Raw genomic sequence first — 21323 nt, 5'->3', positions numbered from 1 at the left:
GCAGTTGGTGCTCTTAACCTCTGATCCATTTCTCCAGCCGTGTACTTCTAATTTTATATCTTCAGACAATATTTCCATTTCTCTTGGAAAACAAAGTGAACATCTGGCAATGGATCCTTTATTTCTACTGACTTTTTTTTTGGAGTGGAAAAGCCATCTGACACACCTGTTCACCTAGTATTTGCTCACCAGTCTTACTCAATCACCCTCACCTCCCTGGCTTCCAATCGCTATTCAGATCTGTGACTCTCTGTGCAGCCTAGCACTGCCTAGCACTGCCTAGCAATGCCTGGGGACTTCAGAGAAAATGAAGAATTTCAGGTCCGATTTCATTCCAGGGCCTGTTAGGCCTGTTAGCAAGAGCCCTAGGTAATTTGTCATACAATAACAGTTTTTAAAACCCTATTTGGTGCCAAGCAGGCAGTGGTAGTGGTGGTGGCGGTGGCGGTGGCGGCGGCGGCAGCGGCGCACGCGTTTAATCCCAGCACTCTGGAGGCAGAGGCAGGCGGATCTCTGTGAGTTCGAGGCCAGCCTGGGCTACCGAGTGAGTTCCGCAAAGCTACACAGAGAAAACCTGTCCCCAAAAAACAAAACAAAAAAAACAAACAAAAACCAAAAAACTTATTTGGCACCTTTACCCTCTGCATACCAATGTGAGACGTTAACTCCCAGCAGTTCCAAACTGGTAAATTTCCTGCTCAGACTGGCTCTTTAGACCCCCTGACTTGCGGTATTGTCTTTTGCCTAGATGGCCCTCTACGAGTTAGTTACCTGCACTGTTCTAGAATCCAGATAAACTTTTTTATTAACTTTCTTGTACAATATATTCTGGTCACACTCCCTCCCTCCCCCAACTGCTCCCAAGCAACCCAACCCACCTTCTCCCTCGTCCAGTCCCAACAAGGTGACCTTCCTCTTCCTGGTTCTGTTAGTCATTTGTGCATTGAAAGCTGTCATGAGGCATTTTCTAGCTTTTTGCTTGTTTTTTGCACTTTCTGTCTTGAAATTCTTCTGAGCAAGATAAGATGAATATCTACCTTTTGTTTCATTTTGTCATTTATTTTCAATTGAAACCTAATATCAAGAATTGCAAATTTGTACTGGATAAAAAGCTACTTATGCAATTTCTATTTATGAGTAAACATGAGTAATGTTTAAACCAAGTCAAACATATATTTTTCCAGCCATTTTCATTTCTTTATTTTATTTTAATGTGTTTTTGGCTCCTTGAGGCAATATCTCATACAGCCTAGGTTGGTCTTAAACTAGCTGAAGGTGGCTTTGAGCTCCTGAGTTTCGCTTCCATCTATGTAGGAATGTCATTACAGGCCTATGACATCATCAAAATCCTTTCTTCTAGCTTTTTGAAATGTACAGTATATAATCGCTGTGTGTAGTTACCCTACTGTACAACAACACCCCACAACATCATTGTGTATAGTTACTCTACTGTAGAATAACGCCCCGCAACATCTTGGGCTCATCTATCTGGAATTCAGTACCCACAGACAAACTTTTTCCCTGCTTACTAGTGGTAAAGTATATACTTAGCATGCCTAGGGTTCTGGGTCCAATTCCTTGCACCTAGATTTTTTTTTACAAAAAATACTGTTACTATTTCTTTTATTCATTTTCTTAGCATCAGGTTGAGTGACAGTTACTCAAGGTCTTACTATCTCTCCTAATTCCTGAGACCTGTGAATGTGAGGAGCGAGAGTTGATGATCCAAGAAGAAATGGTCTCTTCCCACCCAAAACTGGGAAGTGAAGTAATGAGCAGGCAGGGCACAGGGCCTGTTTGAGATAAATAATGTAGCAAGGACTTCCTAAAACTCTCTAAGAGTCTGTCTTGCTCTATGTGCATGGGCTCTTTCAGTGCCCCCCATATACGCACAGGTGTTCCCAGAGAAGACTTCTCCTTAACATTCTTTTTCTTGTCTTGAGGCAGGGTCTTTCTTTGTGGTCCTGCCTGTCTTGGAGCTTGATATGTAGACCAGGTTGTTCTTGAACTCATAGACTTGTATTAGCCTCTGCCTTTGAGTGCTAGTATCAAAGGTGTGCAACACCATGCCTGGTTCTTTTACTTTCTCTAAGAAGCAATGATAACAGGGCATGATGCCCCATGGCTCTAATCACAGCAGATTTGAAGTTCAAGGACAGCCTGGGATACAGAATTACCTGTCAGCAAAGCACGTCTATTTTAACCTGTAGGCACAAATCTGAGTCTGCATTATAGGTTATTATCCTCAATCAGTTGCTACATTGTGTACCTGGCAGGTCCTATACTCCCAGAGATTATCTAGCTATGTAAATTATATTATTTATTACTTCATTATCTATTTTAAATATTCAAATCAGTTGTTATCCATATTCAAAGCATTGCTTACAACTTGTTTATAGTTGTTGAGCTGGCAAATCATTAGCTAGAAAGCATAGGTTTTCAGTTCCATGTGTTTTTAGGGAAACATTTCTGCATTGCAAGAGGACCAGCTACATAATAACACAACACCAGCTTCTACCCACTCTGACTGGGAAGATCAGATACCCATGTCTTCATGACTAAGTACATAGTTATAAAAATAATCACTGAATTGTATTGTTTCCAAGACAACCTGTGCAAACCTACATTAGTTGATATAGTCCATTAATATATTTTTAGTTTTGTCAAGACTTGAAATTTCTCTGAAGAGCTGCCCTGGGTCCGGACTGATGCCCATTCCACCCCACTTCAGATAGTTTTCTGTGTCTCAGGCTAGCCTAGAACTTTCTGTGTATAGGAAGATGACTGTGAGTCCCTGATCTACCATCTCCTAAGTGCTGGTTGGGATTACAGGCATTTGGCACCATGTCTGGTTTATGTGGTACGGGGGACAACTGACCATCTAAACATTTTACCAACTGAGCTATGCCCCCAGCTCCCTCTTTTTTTTTTTTTAATTTCTTTCCCTCCTTAGATGGGTGTCCTGCATTTCTTCCCCTTTTCTCTGGAACTATACAGATTTTCTTGGAAAGCCAAAGGTTGTAATAACATTTAAAGTATACTTATTTCGTGACAGCCATGTTTGCTTTAATCCCAGCACTTGACAGCACCCCTCACTGGCAGACCTCTGATTTCGAGGTCAACCTGGTCTACGAGTACCAGGACAGCCAACGCTTTTTGAAAAACCAAAGCAAAAGCAAACCCAACAAACCAACAGCAACAACGACAACATCAACAACAAAAACCCTTCATGTAATTGTCATAGAAATACTCCAATATTCCTGGTCACTTCTAACATTTCAGATTTCTTAGATATCTAAAAGAAATGTAGCTCATCGTTTTTTTTCAGTTTTCATTGTTTTGAACTTAATTTACTTTCACCAAAGAAACACGCATATTAGTTCAGCAGAGCAAGGGGCTATAAGATTTATACTCAGCTGAGGACGTAACAGTGCAGCCCTGTATCAGCACTTGGAAGATGGAGGCAGGAGGGTGTGGAGTTCAAGGCCAGATCTGACAAGTGTGGTGAGTTCAAATGTGTGGGCTACATGAAATTCTGCCTAAAAACCAAAAGCAACAATAAAGTGTCAAGCACCAGTAATCCCAGGCCTGCAGAGGTGAAGGCAGGAGGATCAGATGTTCAGATTTATCCTTAGCTGCATATAGAGTTTAAGTCCTCAGACTCTGTCTCCAAAGAAACCAAGACACCAAAAGATAAAAAGTCCACTAATACATAAAAGATTAATAAAGAAACAAACAAAAGAAAACTACAGGTCTAAGACACCCGCCCCCACCACGTAAGATGTAATCACTCTCCATTCTCATACAACTTATATGCTATTCCTTAACTTTTTTTAAAATTTTAGATATTATCTATTTCATATCCTAAGGAACATGGATTTGCTTTTATAACCCCCACTCCCACAGATAACATGCCTTCCCTTGTCATCACACAATACAATATATGGTAGTTATAGTCATTGACCAGGAGATGGTTCTCCCCACGCCCAGCCACCCACCCGCCCTCCAGACAGTGTTTCCTCTGTGTAGCCCTGGCTGTCCTAGAACTCACTCTGTAGACCAGGCTGGCCTTGAACTCAGAGATCTGCCTGCCTCTGCCCCCTGAGTGCTGGGATTAAAGGCATGTGCCACCGCCGCCACCGCCACCACCACCACCACCACCACCACCACCACCACCACCTGGCTCAGGAAATGATTCTTAGCTGATCGAGAACCATTTGCTCATCACTAATCACCGTTCTATTTTGCTCAGAGAGTTTATAATCGTCTCATTTTACTTTATGTTTCATTTCATTGTTCTTTAATGTGACAAACAAAGTTTACTCCTGAACTCTCCTATGAGACTTTTCTTGATAGAGCCAAGCATTGGATAGTCAGTCCTCTGTGCTTTTTCTTTGAGGGTGCCCTCTGTGACACTTCTGTCTTTGGTTCTAACTTGGTCTCTCCATAGCATCCCTTTGGGACTGCATTCTCTTTCACCATCTTTTGTTTTGTTTTGAGACAGGGTGTTTTTGTTTGTTTTTTTGTTTTAATTGTTTGTTTTGTTTTCTTGAGGCAGGGACTCGCTAGGTAGCTCTGGCTGTCCTAGAACTTGCTCCGTAGATGAGGCTGGTCTCGAACTCACAGAGATCTGCCTGCCTCTGCCGCCTGAGTACTGGGCTTAAAGGCGAGCAACACCATGTCTAGCCTCCTTCACTATCATTTTGGTCATGCTTCTGAATTTTCTTTGATATTTGGGAGATAAAATTTCATATTTGGGAGATAAAATCAGCAAAGAACAGTGGTCAGTGGATCATGGTGAAATATTATAGATACCCCAGAGGACTCCTTTTCATCTGTCTTCCTGACAAGCCAAATGTTTCCCTCGACAAACTATACCTCAAAGCACCAAATGAACAAGCTCATCTCGTGATAGGAGGTGTCTCTGTTTCCTTCGCTCATGAGAAACAAATTGTGGGCATATGGGGAGCACTTAGTATTTGTTGATGGTCTTGTTTTCTATTCATTCAAAGCCCTTGCTATATTGAGTCTGCATGCTAGGAAGACAAATAATAACTTTAATAACAATGTTAATTCATATAATGACTGATGGTATAAAGAAAGTATTACAGTGTATGTGGTAAAACAACAAAATAGTAAGGACTACATAGAATCTTGGGGGGGGGGGTCACATTATCTATCTATCTATCTATCTATCTATCTATCTATCAATCATTTTTAAGGTTTTGAGACAGAAACCTCTGTGTGTAACAGCCTTGGCTGTCCTGGAACTCACTCTGTAGACCAGGCCATCCTCATACTCACAGACATCCAGCTGCGTCTGCCTTCCGAGTGCTGTGATTAAAGGCATGCACCACCTCTGCCTGGCGTTGGCTTATTTTTTTTAGTCTAGGCATTGAACTCCGGTCGCTGTGTTCCAGGAGTCTAGGCACATACGTAATTGGTCGTTTAGCTACATCCTCTGCCTTAGGGGAGGACTTTCTTGGTGGAGACTCACTGAGGAAGGCAGGGACAGAAGAAAAATGGTAAAGTAACGATCAGAGCTTGTGCCTAATATGGGGAAGACAGTACTGAGGTACAGAATGGGCACAGAATGAGAGCAAAGACATCAGTAATGACTCCACGGGGTGTCAGAGCAAAGTGAGCCCTCCTGTCTTCTACGAAGTTGGGATGCCAAGAGGCTGAGTATTTGCGTAACTCTGACCGAACGTCTGGAGGAACGTGGCAAAGAAATAATGGGAAGGGGAAAGGTGGAACTGAGGCTTTTAGTACGGCAGCTGGTTTTTCATAGATTAGATTCATTGCAGTCACAAGCGGAGGCTTATATAGTACTTAAGATGCATAAAAAAGGCCTAAATGACACAGGTTCTCATTGTTATCAGGCTATTAATTCCTGATGAAGATTCCATTTTAATATATCTATAAAAGAAATCTATAAAAATTAGCTGGGGATGGTGTCACATGCCTTTGATCTGAGCAAAAGAAGGTGGATCTGAGGCCAGCCCGGTCTACAGAACAAGTTCCAGGACAGCCAGCAATACAGAGAGGAGCCCTGACTAGAGAACCAAACCAAACAAACAAATCAAATCTATAAAAAGAAGATCCTAGCAGAAACAACCCGCTGCCATTCTCATCTTATCTGGAGAGAGGTTTTACTCTTAAGGAAGTAAACTACAGCATACTTCCTCCTCCTTCCCAAAGTACTATCAACAAAGCTAATTGGTATCTCTGCTTTTCTTTACACAGTAAGCAGACTCCTCCAAGAAGACATAGAGGCAGTGACTTCAGAAGACATCCCCCTGGATCGTTTCTGGGCTGAAATTCACTGAAGTTCTCACTTTCTTCATCACAAGTGGCTTTCGACTTCAGAAATTCCAAAGGCCGGGACTTGGGCTACTAGACAGTAGCAAGGCGCCTGCCAGGAACCCCTGGGGTCAGTTCTCACCACTGGGGGAAAAAGAAAGAGGAAAAAAGGAAAGAAGGAATTCCATAAGCCAAAGGCCTGCAATTAGTGAAGGCGATTTCAATAGTGACCCTTCCCTCCCTCAACCCCACCCACTTTGCAAACAGGAACTCACTGATATGTCTGGTATCTGGCATGGCCACATAGCTTTCTTATCTGAAACAAGAAACAATGCAGGCTAATTTTTAGCTGACTAGAATGTTCCTTAAGAGGAACCCAACACCCATTAAAACATCTATTTAGGGGGAAAAGCTTATTCACCTAAGGTTTTAATCCATTTTTTAATTAAAAATGTTATTACCCAAATATGTAAATATGTTTATGGGAAAGAGTTTTCAATTCCCATCAATTGCTTCTTTTCAGAATTGGGAATTTCACTTTCATATCTTTGCAGCCCTCAGATAGGCTTGGTCACCTGACTGTAAATGCCTTTGAGGAGATAGGATCTCTGTTCCTGGAAAGAATAAATAGGCCGTTCTCAAATGTTTGAGCAGTTGCTGTTGACTTTGAGCCCTCTGGCTCTATTTCTGTCTCCATAAAATAAAGCAAAACATCTCCCTCCTATGGTTAAAAGGATTGCCTGAAGTAACTGCAAGAAAGCATTTGGGATTTCACCTGGCCGATAGGAAATATAAGCTACTATTTTAAAAAGACATAATATTTAAATCCAGTCTTTCCTTTTAGCATTGGATCTACCACGTTGATCTGTTGCTGGGGAGAACTGCTTATTGCCACGTGAGAGTAAAATTTCAATCTCATATTTGAGGCTCTCCAGGGTAAAACATCCCATTCTCCAATGTACCATCCAATCTGTCAACACACAACCACGATAGCACCTTTCCCCCCCCAAATTCCCCGCTCCTCGTCTCTGTGCTTTTTAACTTCAACATTTCTTTGATAGGTTCATCACCTTTTTATCAGACAATCTGCTTCAATATTTTACCCTATTCCCCCCATGGATCTATTACGCTTCCTTTACCCGATAATCCCCTTTCTTAATTTATACAAGATTTGAAAACAATTTAAGATCACTGAGGTCCTTTACCTTTGCTTTGTGGAGGTCTAGATAAGTCTACGTCAGCCAGACCACCTTGTCTGTCATCTGAGGATAAAAAGAGCTGGTCTAGATTTGTGTAAGTCTCCCCTCTTAATTCATTTTTTTACTTTTTTTTATATGTGTGACTTCTTTGCCTGCATGTGTTTAAATGCTCATGTGTGACAGTTTGATGAGCCCCAGGAAGGACACAGTAGAGGGAAAGAACGGATTCCCACAAGCTGTCCTCTGACCTCCACAATAGAATGCCCTGGCGCCTGCATGCCGGTGGACACACAAGATAAATAAACTCAAGAAAGGAAGGAAGGGAGGACGGAAGAGAAAAAAATCAATCATTTTAGAGGCTAGAGAGATGGTTCAGCAGTGATGAGCACTTTCTACTCTTCCAGAGGACCTGAGATTGAGTCCTAGCACCAACACGTTGAGTACCAATCATCTGTAACTCCAGGATGATGGGGTGAGATGCCTCTGATCTCCATAGGCATTGGCACTCACACGCACATACTCCCACACAGACGCACAATTAAAACATAGTTAAGTGGGGCTGGAGAGATGGCTCAGAGGTTAGGAGTACTAGCTGCTCTTTCAGAGGTCCTGAGTTCAATTCCCAGTAACCACATGGTGGCTCACAACCACCTAGAATGAGATCTGGTGCCCTCTTCTGGCCTGCAGGCATACATGCAGACAGAGCACTGTATACATAATAAATAAATAAATCTTAAAAAAAAAAACCATAGTTAAATATTCACATTTTTCTCTGACATTTTATTACCCAGATAAAATATCCAGAGAAATCATTGGACCCATCTCTTTGTGGAATAACTATTTGCAGTCCTGATGCCCATGGTCAGTGACTGCATGCTTCCCCATTAGTAGCAGAATCCACAACAGAATCCATTTTCTATGCACTGGGAGACACATATCATTCTGCTCACATTCCTAATTAGACTTCATTTCACAAGTGTCCTTAAACATGTGTTCCAAGAAGTCTGACTTCTAGTTCTGAGGAAATAAGACTATATCCATTCTCCTATTTTTCAATCATATGACATATATTCATACATTCAGTGTTCCCATCCTTCATCATTTCTTTGTTTTTTATTGCACTTTTTGGTTTATTTAGTGGTGCAGGGGCAATGATCACCTGCCACAGTACTCATGTGAATGCCAGAGGCCAGCTTTTGGGAGTTTCTCTCTCTCCACTCTGTGGGCTCCAGGAATTAAACTCAGGTTGTCAGGCTTGGCCTCAAGTGCCTTGAACTCCTGAGCCGTCAGGTGACCCTGTCATCATTCAACTTAAAAATGCAACTCCTGGGATGTAGAGAGATGGCTCAGAGGTTAAGAGCACTGATTGCTCTTCCAAAGGACCTGAGTTCAATTCCCAGTGACCACATGGTGGCTCACAACCACCTGTACTGAGATCTGGTGCCCTCTGCAGGGACACAGGCAGGCAGAACACTGTATACACAATAAATAAATAAATAAATAAACAAATAAATAAATAAATCTTTTTAAAAAAAGCAACTCCTTCCATTGAACACATGCTGAAAGCCACATTATCACAAAAGTCTTGAGGCTTTATTGGATTAATTACATAAATGCTTGGTAAGTCTTGATTATTTCCTGGTCTTTTATGATCCGGGGTTTCACACACAAGAAGATGAAGAGCTAACAGCAGCATTTTAGGAGTGGATCTGGGGCAGACAGACAGTAAGAGAGTCTGAACTCACACCTCCACTTGGAACACAAAGAGAAAATATAGGTTTAACTGCTCCTTGGAAGGTAAGGTCAGAGAAACTATAAATGAGGGATTGCTCTGTCATGTTGTAGAATGATACCTGCCCACAACCACAGTCAAGGAAGACTCCAACTTTGAACATTTGCTTTCCCTGACAGACCTTTCTTAAAGGGGGAAAGATCCAGGAGGTGTAATCGGGCCCCATCATGGACCCCGTGAGCAAGAACTTATCACTGGAAGCCTGGGGTACATTGTCCTTTCTCTCTGTACAGTCACATATGCCCAGCTGCCACTGTGTGGCCTGTCCCACAAACACCTCCCAATAATGCCTCCCTGAGTTGAAGCTCTCTGCACCCAATACGGAAGCACTGAAGTCCAGTCGCCCTGGATTGTCAGGCACACTCTGTGGAATATCTCTAAATTTCATGCTTCTCAGGTCCTCAGATAAAACAAGGGAAGGATGAGCTGTGTCTGGGTCCAAAGTTATATGTCCTGCAGGAAGAGAACTTCAATTAATTATAGGGTTCAGCAAAACTATGCCAGAGGAATGGTTTCTAACATGTAGCTCTTTCCAAATGAGTAACATGTGGCAAAGGCAACTTAGCAGACTCCTGAACAAGAGACATGAAGTTTGACCTCAATAGATGGGCATCACGGGGGAGAATTATGCTGATATAATAATGAGAAGGGCTGTTGTCTGCTAAGTAAGAAAATATCAAATAAATGGTACAAGAATAAAAAACAGATGTAGAAGTGTATCTTCAACCCAAAGTCTGTAAAATTGTGCTAAAAACCAGTCAAATCTAGATATCACTTCAGATCCAAGTGACACCTCCTAGAGATCTTTTCTAAACACAACACTTCCAGAAGCACCAAGCTTTGCTGACAGTACATGATGGAGAGCTTTTTTCCATTCTAGTTATTTTAAATAACCTCTGAGTGTGATACATACTCCTAAGCCTTCGTATGGCGGCCCCTAGGCATTAAATAGACGAAAGGAGAACATACTAGCAGAGACTAGAACACCTAGGGGACTCTTGAAAATCAAGCTCAGAACATGAATTGTGTGATACCTTATAACTGAAGGAAAGTGATACTTGCTTGCCCTCTTGTATCTCACACTGCTTTCTCCACCAAGTATTGTGATATTTCAAGGCACCCTGAATGACCTCCTTTTTTCTACTGGCATTTCTTCCTACACATTATATCACCCAGCATCAATTTTAAATACCTGCTGAATAGTCATGCCTCACTTCTGAAATAAAATCCTAACATTAGTAAGAAATAAAATGGGGCTGGGCAGTAGTGGCACAGTCATTTAATCCTGTCTCAAAAAACCAAAAAGGAAAAAAAAAAAAAATCTAGGAATTTGAAATGGAACTTCAACCTGCTCCCTCTCCAAGGTGGATTTCTTAGTAGTACCTATTATCTGTATCTTTTTTATTAGACTACTTCAGTGTTTCTTATTTCTAACACTGAATTCAGTGGTACATCTAGTGTGACAATGGTCCCCATAGGCTTATATGTTTGAACACTTGGTCCTCAGTTGGTGGAACTTTGGGGGAAGAACTATGAGGTGTGGCTTTGCTGAAGGAGGTGTGTCAGAGGGTGGATTGCTGTGGATGATTGATTGATAAATAAAACACTGATTGGCCAGTAGCCAGGCAGGAAGTATAGGCGGGACTAGTAGAGAGGGGAATTGAGAGAACAGGAAGGTGGAGAGGAGGAGACACCAGGGAGCAGCATGTAAAGACAGCAGGTAAAGCCACAGAACACATGGCAACATATAGATGAACAGAAATGGGCTGAGTATAAGAGTAAGAGCTAGTCAATGGTAGGCCTGAGCTAATGGCCGAGCAGTTTAAATAATAAAATTGTCTGTATGTTTATTTTATAAGTGGGCTACGGGGACTGCCGGAGCTTGGCAGGACTTGGAGAGAAAAACTCTAGCTACAGTGAATTTTGATGTGTCAAAAGAATCCTGTTCTTCACACTGTGCTCTCTGCTTCATGTTTGTGGTCATAGAGGGGAGCTCTCAGCTGCTGCTCCAGCCTCCTTCTGTCTGCTGCATGTGCGCTTGAAACCGTAAGCCCCAAACAAACTCTTCTATAAGTTGCCTTGGTCATGGTGTTTCATTAGAACAACAGAAAGGTTAACTGGAACAAGGTTTGTGTTTTTTTTTTAAAGATTGATTGATTGATTGATTGATTGATTGATTTATTATGTATACAATATACTGCCTGCATGCATCCCTGAAGGCCAGAAGAGGGCACCATATCTCATAAGGATGGTTGTGAGCCACCATGAGGTTGCTGGGAATTGAACTCAAGACCTCTGGAAGAGCAGCCAGTACTCTTAACCACTGAGCCATCTCTCCAGCCCTGGCACAAGGTTCTCTAAGTTCCTTTTCTTACCTTCAGTAAGTAAACTAACCTCAGCCCCTGGACTGGCAGCCCACTTCACATGATTAGAGCAGCCACAATCCTCAATTTAAATTGCAAGTTTTCACAGGTTCTTTTTTTTTTTTTTTTTGAGCTGAGGATCAAACCCAGGGCCTTGTGCTTGCTAGGCAAGCGCTCTACCACTGAGCTAAATCCCCAACCCCTCATAGGTTCTTAATACCTCTAGAAGACTAGCAAAAACAATGTAAATTCCCTCTGGAAAAATATAACCTTTCTCCCCAGCCTCAGGTATTCCTAGAAATACAATCTCAAGAGCAAAGAAATTCTCATTGTTAAAAATCACATTAGATAAAAATGAACCCCCTTTTAATTAACTTGATGTTATTTAAAATAAATTATAAATTAATGGGAGGGCATTAAATGAAGGAATTACTAGACAGAATCTAAAATAACTTTACCTCATATATTTGAGGAAAAGTAAAAGTAAACTGTAAACACAGATCCATACAATATGGAACAGGAGCAACCCACAGCACCATACCATAAAAATGCCTATAGTATCTAGAAAACTTAAAAATTATACATAAGCAGATTTTTGTTGTTGGTCAGATGACCATGTGATTTGCATAAATAAATGGGGTATACAGTATTCATGGATAAGCCCACTTACTTTGGAACCTCAGTAGTGTTTTGTTCATTCTTATTAGCAGGCATGAACTCAGGTCTGTGATCTGAGCTGGCTTTAGGCTCTGAAGCAATAGAGATTCAATCCTAAAAACAAAACAAAACAAAACAAAACAAAAAAGAGGACAGTGGACAATGTCAGTCCTGGCCAGTCTCAAAGGTTGGACCTCTTTAACTTTTAGCCATAGATATGACCTCATTTCTGCCCAGCCTTCCCACCCCTCATGTGTCCAAGACATCAGACCCGATTGTTTCCAGAAACTCACCTTTCTAAGTAGCACTTTGCATTCTAAGGGGGGAAACAAGACAAGATTACTACTGGATATTTGAGCCAAAATATTTAGAAGTCATGCCCAAGACACTTAAGAGTACAACACTCTGTGCATTTGTGTGACTTCAGTAAGGCAGTAGGCTCTTCTCTCTCTCTCTCTCTCTACACACACACACACACACACACACACACACACACACACACACACACACGATAATTTTGTTCTCTCCTGAAAGAAGCATCACCTGTACCTCACCCTGGCCACTTATTCTGAACACTCTTCTTTTAAATGGTACCCATATATTTGTTTTTGGTTGCTGGGGGCGGCAGGGGGGGGGGGGGGGGGAGTAAGACTTGGGAACAACAGATGGAGGGTCACTAGGCCAAGAGGGCAGTTGGAGCCAGTCCAAGAGCTGAATGTAACTGGGTCACACCTGCTCATGTTGTCTGGAAATAGGCTAGAACTGAACCATTTCCCTAGGGGTTACCTACAGAGGCTTTTCAGAGGGTTGTTTTTATCATTTATTTTAAAATGCTTTTCTTTTTGTTTTGTTTTTTCCGAGACAGGGTTTCTCTCTGTAGCTTTGCAGCCTGTCCTGGAATTCGCTTTGTAGACCAGGTTGGCCTTGAACTCATAGAGATCCACCTGCCTCTGCCTCCCGAGTGCTGGGATTAAAGGTGTGTGCCACCACCGCCGCCGCCACCACCACCTGGCTTAAAATGCTTTTAATGTTTTAAATATTAGGAATTGGGGTTAGGTCTACAGCCATGTGGTGTTTGTCCAGAAACTCAATTCCCATTACCATCACTAAATACATATATTTTTACATATATATATATATATATATATATATATATATATATATATATATTATGAATGAGCACACAAGCTTTTCAGGTAAGTGCCTGACAGACAGAGGAATATGAATAGAATTTAAAATACTTTAACTGTTGTTTAACTATTGTTTTTTAGTAGCTAGCTTCTTGAACAGACAATGCATGTTACTATCTAACATATTAAATACTTAGTCTGTTCAGGCTGTGGTAAAATACCCTCGCTGGAATAGCTTGTTACAATAGGCATTTTTATTACATGCTCTGAAGGCTGATAATTCAGATTTTTGTACTAATGACATAGCTCTCACCTCACATGGTGAAACCAACTGGGGGACTATCTTAGACCTTTCTGTAAGGGTACTAATCCATTTAGAAGAGTGCCACCCCACACAGCCGGTCACCTTCTGAAGATTCTATCTCTAATACCATTGTCCCTGCAGATAAGGATTTCCATGAATGCAACATACAACAGCAGATGTTATACAACCCCCTCACCCCATTTCCAGGTTACCGTCCATTATTTTGTAGAGGATTTTCGTTTTTTGACAGGGTTTGTGAATGTTAACAAGCACGTATGTACTTACATATTAATTATTTTCTAAAACCCAAACAAAAAGCCGTTGTGCATTACTCCTTGCCGATTCAATGAGATACTTTAAAGACAATGTCAGTGCCTGGAGATGCATTTTATTCTTTTCATAGAGTATTCTATTGGATGGGTGGGTAAAAGACAGGCACATCTCAACCCAAACGTTCTGTTTCACTTTATTGTTTTAGAGACAAGGTCTTACAGTGTAGCCCTGGCTAGCCTGCAACTCAGAGCAAACCCCCTGCCTCATCCTCCCAAGCATTGGCATTTCAGGCAAGAGTCACCATGTCTGGTTTTCAAACTTACCCTGATAAATTTTTAAGGTGACAAATCATTTCTACATCACACCGGGATACATTATGGGAATCATGGTGTGTGGATGTATGGTGTGTGATGCTTCAGAGAGAACATGTCTAGCTCATGTTCTCAAACATCTGTCATAAGGTAAAGCTGATCTAAGTTCACTCTTGTAACATTTTGAAACATACCTAGAGGGAACACCTACCATATTCTCTCTCTCTCTCTCTCTCTCTCTCTCTCTCTCTCTCTCTCTCTCTCACACACACACACACACACACACACACACACACACACACACACACACAGACACACACACACCAAGGCTCAGAGATCATTTGAAAGAGGGGAAATGTGTAAGAACCAGCAGCAGTGAATGATCACAAGAAAACCTTATTATCTGTACCCAGCAGGTCAGTTGCCCGTATGAACTCACGGACGGCAGTTGTGAGATCATCCACAAAACCTTATGCAGGCCCAAGCTAGACCAAGTCCTAGCATAGACAGGTGAGCTGGGCACACAATCTCACCCCAGTCATGAAATGACTAGTAATTGCTAGCTGCTGGGATAAGGAGAGACGGTTTTCTTTAAGAGTTTAGTCCCTGGTGAGGCTGCTGCTCTCCAATGGAAGAATGCATCCAAGAATAGTTGGGCAGTACAAACCGGTCTTGAAGGATTTAAAAAAAAAAAAAAAAGATCCAAAGTTGGGTGGGAAGGGGTGGATCTGGAAAAAGTTTGGTGGTATGAATATGATCAAAACACATTATATTGAACTTTCAAAGGACTAATTTTTTTTTTCTGAGATCAGGTCTCGCTATGTAGCCTTTGCTGGCCTGGAATTGGCTATAAAGACCAGACTGGCCCGAACTCAGAGATCCACTAGCTTCATTTTTAATAAAAAGAGATACAGTATATTATCATTATCTTTTGTCATATCCTTGTACAGCAAAACACCAGAGCTTATTCCTATCATCTACCAATGTCTATCAACCATCTATGTTTTGACCTATAATTCAATACCTGTTAGTCAACCTCTCTCGACATCTTCCTTTCCAGCTTCTTCCCAGGCTTTGTTAATCATCCTCTGTCAACTTCTATGACATCGTTTTAAGTTCTATATATGAATGGGAATATTATGGTCTTTCTTTTCTAGGCTCGACTTACATTTAACATAAAGATCCCAAATTTATCTTTTTTGTGGCTGAACAGTATTCTACACATGAAGTATTTGTGTCACCTTTTTTTTATCTGTTCTTAATACTGTAAGTTATTTTGGCACAATAATTTCATCCCCTTCAGACATATGCCAGAAGTGGAATTGAGGAAGCTCAATACTGTTCCTCATGTGGCTGTACTGGTTTACAGCCCTACCAACAGTATTCATAATGCCTTTCACAGGTGGACAATGGCTGCCTACCCTTCACACTGGGTTGAAGATCACTGGACCTGGCGTTCTGGAAGTGACCCCCTAATGAGTTTTGACCCCTCTCCAGTTCTCAAATGCTGTTAAGGAAGGGTTTTCTCCAGGCTTACCTGGAGCAATGGGATGGCGGATTCACCACACTTCTTCTCCAGCTCTGTGACAGTGTTCTGGAGGCTGCCGAGGTGCTTACCAACCCAGACTTCACTGGCCTTCAGTTTGCTCACGTTCTCTCTCCCCACGTGGCTAAGTCCCTGTAGATGCATCTCCTCATCACCATTCAGCAATTTGTACCTTTCCTCATTTATTAATTCAACCCTGTCCTGTGAATCTGCTTTCTTCTTAGAAATAGACACAGCTAGGTAAGGCCATGCTTTCATGCCGATACAGACTGCCTTTCAAAGGAAACCCAAGCAGGGCAGTGATGGCGCACATCTTTAATCCTGGCACTCAGGAGGCAGAGGCACCAAAAGAAACCCGAGGCAGGGAGCAGTGGCAGTATACCCTGGATGGAATCCCAGCACTTTTTTTTTCCGAGACAGGGTTTCTCTGCAGCCTTGGAGCCTGTCCCGGACTAGCTCTGTAGACCAGGCTGTCCTCGAACTCACAGAGATCCACTTGCCTCTGCCTCCCGAGAGTGCTGGGATTCCAGATGTGCGCCACCACTGCCTGGCAGAATCCCAGCACTTAGGAGGCAGAGACGAGAGGCAGGAAGATTGTGAGTTCAGGCCAGCCTGGACTACAGAGTGAGATTTGATTCCTAAATAAACAAATAAATGGAATTTTACCCATTGTTTAATATGCTAATATTAAAGGAGGCATTTGTTCATATGATCTGTTTACTCAGATTAACAAACACGGCATCTTGCCAGCTGGTGGTGGCAGCACACGCTTTTAGTCCCAGCCCTCGAGAGGCAGAGGCAGGTAGATTTCTGTGAGTTCCAGGACAGGCAAGGCTGTTACACAGAGAAACCTTGTCTTAAAAACATTAAAAAAAATTACACTTTAACCAATGATTAGTGGAGATGCTTATATAAATAGGCTACTGATAACTGTTTTGTTTGTTGTTTGTTTTTGCGAGACAGAGTTTCTCTGTGTAGTTTTGGTGCCTGTCCTGGATCTCCCTCTGTAGACCAGGCTGGCCTCAATGCAGAGATCCACCTGGTTCTGCTTCCTGAGTGCTGGGATCAAAGACGTGCACCACTGCCCAGCATAACTGTTTTTGTTTTTGTTTTTTTCAACCCTCATAAATGTATTAGATTCTACCTAATCTCATTAGCATATGTTTTTCCTTCTCACCTGGCAACTTGTGTCTGTCCTGGAGAATTCCTCCCTGACACACAGAGTCATGCTATCCCTTGCCTCATGGCAAGTAGCATTCCCTAGTACAGCTGCCACACAGTTCAGGCAGCAAGGCTCATGTAGAAGGCTGCAGGTTACATTTACTCTCCTGTTGCCATTAAAGATCATAACAGTAAATAACAACAGTGCCTGCTATTTATGGATGGCTTAAAATGTACCAGGCACTGTCTAAGGGCTCTCTGTAGATTATTCCAGTCAAACCTCACAGCAGCGTTATGAATTAGAGGCCATTGAGATTTCCATTTCACAGCCAAAGGAATTGGGTTAGACATCGAGCTGCACAGGCTCAAGGCTACCTAAAAGCTAGGAACTACTAGAACTCCAATAAGAAGCTAAAGAACCTGCCTTCTGAGGTTAACTCTCAAGGTGGCTCTGGACAGAAACAATATTAGTGATGTCTTAGCCATGCATCTTTCCATGGATGCAAGTATATTAGCAGTGTAATAGAGATAATGAATGTGTACAATAATGTACAAGTCTATTTTACCTTCCTTGCTTATCTATTTATAGGTGTGTGAGGACAGAAGCATATAAAAGAATTGCAAGTCAGGTGGATCTCTGTGAGTTCAAAGCCAGCCTGGTCTAGAGAGTGAGATACAGGACAGGCTCCAGAGCTACACAGAGAAACCCTCTCTTGGAAGAAAAAAAAGAGAGAGAGTTTCAGGTGAGTACATACATAGACTGCACTGAATAATTTATCTGGGAATAGATACACTGCTTTGCTATGACTTCCTGAATATTCTCTCACCTGTAGCATTTCCTGGAATTCGTGATTGAGCTCAGCACTAAAGTTCCTCAGTTCGTTCTGATGAGCATCTTTCGAATCCAGGTCAGATTCACAGACTGACTGTCTCAGAAAGCACAGCTCCAGCTCTTCAGTCAGCAGCAGGAATCTCATGTTATACTCATTCCTGATCATTTCCTTAAACCTCCGCTCGTCTTCCTTCCTCAAATGCAGATAGTACAGATTTCAGGTAAAACTGACAAGTGAGAATCTCCTTTAACCATGACAGAACCACAAAAGGAATTCTGTTAAGACTCACCAGGATATCAACAAAACCATAAACTCAACTGTGGGGATGGAGGTATGTTCACTGACTTTAGGAAGCCCAGGAAGCAAGGCTAGGTGTGATGATCTACAGTCTTAGGGCACCTGAGGCTGAGGCAGGGGAATGCAGTGCTTGAGACCAGTATGAGCTACTTGAAAACCTTGTCTCAAAAACGGAACAAGCCAAGGAAATTATGACCCCTGACTAAAAGAGATTAGGTGCTTTCTCCTACAGGAGCAAAGTTCTAAACGTACACATTATGTAGGTTTTTGTTTGTTTGTTTGTTTTTGTTTTTGAGATAAAGTCTGGCCTTGAACTTGCTTGTAACTGAGGAACCTTGAACATCTTTCTGATCCTTCTGCTTCCACCACTCCAGCACTGGGATTACAGACAGACATTCTCACTGTGCCTGCTTTTGCTGGACTCCAAACACAGGGCTTTATACATGATAGGCAAACACTTTACCAACTGAGCCATATTGCCCCTGCCCAACGCTCTCGAGCGTGTGTGTGTGTGTGTGTGTGTGTGTGTGTGTGTGTGTGTGTGTGTGTGTGTTGTGATTTTTTTTTTTCTTTTTTGAGAGCTTTCCTTTTGAGACACGTTTTGCTAATATAATTCAGCTCAGGCTACCATGGAAATCACTATGTAAGTTCAAGCTTTACTCTTCCAACTTTGGGAGCTACAGGTGTGTGCCACTGGTAGTTTTCTGTTTAAATCATATTTAGGGGCTGGAGAGATGGCCCAGAGGTTAAGAGCACTGACTGCTCTTCCAGAGGTCCTGAGTTCAATTCCCAGCAACCACATGGTGGCTCACAACCATCTAAAATGAGATCTGGTGCCCTCTTCTGGTATGAAGGCAACATGCAGGCAGAACACTTCATAATAAATAAATGTTTACCCCCCCCCCAAAAAAAAGAAAAGGTTTAAAAAAAATCATATTTATAAAACAAAACCAGCAAAAAAATCAGGTTAAACTAAAAAGAAAATAGGGGAATTTATTTCTTTCACAAAAAATATTATTTACACATTCTTTTCAGTGAATTTGTTTCTTTGGTCATTTTAAAAATGAAATTTCTTTTTTTTTTTTCACTTTCAAGAGTTCTTTATCATCAAGACATTAGCCTTCTGGATAGAGATGGCTCAGTGGTTAACAGCTCGTGCTATTCTTGCAGAGGACCTTAGTTTAGTTCTCAACACCCATATCAGGCAGTTCACAACCGCCTATGACTCTGGCTTTAGGAGATCCAACACCCACATCTGACCTCCTTTGGCACCAAACTTACATGCTCAAACATATTTGTAAGTAAACCTTAAAATAAAATTTTAAATATGACAAGGATAAAAATAAATCTTCAAAAAGCTTCCTCCCCTTTGTGGGTTCCAAATATTTTCTCCTGCTCTGCTGTCTTTTTTAATTTGTCGATACTGTATTACCTAATTCCTATCACTATTGATAGGTTTCTTCTCCCCAGGATCAGGATAAACCTCACCTGAATCACCACCATTCTCTCTTGCTCTTCCATCAGTAAGCTTTTAGCTACGTCCAGCTTCTCCCTCAATCTAACCAGTGTTTCCTGGAATAACTTCTACAGAGAAACAGATCACAGAATTGCAGGTAAGGTCCTTGTGTGAGAACAGAGGGATCTCCCCTTTACTCCCCCAGACAAGGTTTCTCTGTGTAGCCCTGGCTGTTCTGGATCTCAAAGAGATCTGCCTGCCTCTGCCCTCTAGTGTTGGAATTAAACGCATGCACCACCACCACCCTGGGGACCAGAGGTTTCTTATCCCAAGAAAACACTAAAACAAGGTTAGTAGCCTCAACTATGTGTTTCCCTCAGCCTTGATGTAGAAGATTTAGTTTATCGTGGTATTTCTTTGTTGTTATTGTTTGAGACAGGGTTTCTCTGTGTAGTGTGGAGCCTGTCCTGGAACTTGCTCTGTAGACCAGGCTGGCCTCGAACTCAGAGATCCTCCTGCTTCTGCCTCCTGAATGCTAGGATCAAAAGTATACGCCACCACTGCCTGGCTATTGTCTTAATCAACTCCCAGGGAATTATTTCTAGAGAATCAGTATATCTTTCCAATCAATCAATCAGTCAGCCAGTGAATCACTCTATCAGTCAGGAGTTGGCCAGACTCCTTTAGGTTTTCCTTACCCTATAATACTCAGCGGCCTCTTGTATCCCATATACCACATGCTGCTTGTGCTCTGCAGACTGGAAACATTTGCTGCACAACGTGGCTTGGTCATCCTCACAGAAGAGCCGCAATGGTTGCCGGTGTGTTCCACAGCAGGCCTCCTCTGTGAGGCTGCGCAGTAACCAGGGCATGGGCATTTGGGACATTCTGGTCAGGGAATGCTGGCCTGCTCATTTCTGCTGTGGACTTCTCTCCCCTGCTGATGAGCAGGAGCGGATCAGTTGATGCTTTCTGTGCTCTGAAGCAGGCCCACTTGGTAAGCTCAGGCACTACTGTAGTTAGAGTTTTCCTGCCTGGCCCACAGTCAGGACAAATCTCTCTTACCCACCAGTCCCATAGTCGCTCAGACCCAACCAAGAAAGCACACAAAAACTTATATTGCTTACAAACTGTGTGGCCGTGGCAGGCTGTTTGTTATCTACCTTTTCTATCTTAAATTAACCCATTTCTGTTAGTCTATACTTTGCCACATGGCTTGTGGCTTACCAGTGTCTTTACATGTTGCTTTTCATGGCAGCGGTAGGCGGTGTCTCCCTCCAACCTTCTACTTCCCAGAATTCTCTTCTCTCTTGTCCTGCCTATACTTCCTGCCTGGCCACTGGCCAATCAGAACTTTATTTACACAGAGCAATATCCACAGCACTTCCCCTTTTTTTTTTAAAGGAAGGTTTTAACTTTTACATAGTACAATTACATATAACAAAACAATTATCTAGCAAGAATTACAGTTACAATATTAAAGAAGATATCCTATCTATCTTATATTTGTGAGTCTAAGGTTTTATATCTAACTTATCTTGTATCATAACTGAGGAAATTATAACTATCTAGTCTTCAACCACATCAAAGACCTCAGAAGGATATAATATTACCTGAGAACCGGGAGAAGGATGTAAGCATTTTTCAGGAGTCTTGCAAGAGTAGACAGAGACAGCTGGCAGCCTGGACAGTCACCTA

General features: G+C 42.0%; 1 protein-coding gene across 1 annotated transcript; it reads right to left on the bottom strand.

The window, feature by feature from the left end:
- Positions 1-9199: 9199 nt before the first annotated feature.
- Positions 9200-20512, bottom strand: Triml2 (tripartite motif family like 2). Its single transcript, XM_036209421.1, has 7 exons — positions 20324-20512; positions 19658-19753; positions 17867-18061; positions 15870-16010; positions 12608-12630; positions 12328-12428; positions 9200-9747 (listed from the first exon to the last, which is right to left on the bottom strand). Exons 1-7 carry the CDS (start codon positions 20510-20512, stop codon positions 9200-9202), a joined length of 1293 nt encoding a protein of 430 aa, XP_036065314.1.
- Between the last annotated feature and the right edge of the window lie 811 nt (positions 20513-21323).

Source organism: Onychomys torridus, chromosome 17, assembly GCF_903995425.1.
Source record: "Onychomys torridus chromosome 17, mOncTor1.1, whole genome shotgun sequence".
Lineage (NCBI taxonomy): Eukaryota > Metazoa > Chordata > Mammalia > Rodentia > Cricetidae > Onychomys > Onychomys torridus.
The sequence above is the reverse complement of the archived record's forward strand: the minus strand, read 5'-3'. Positions and strand labels throughout refer to the sequence as shown.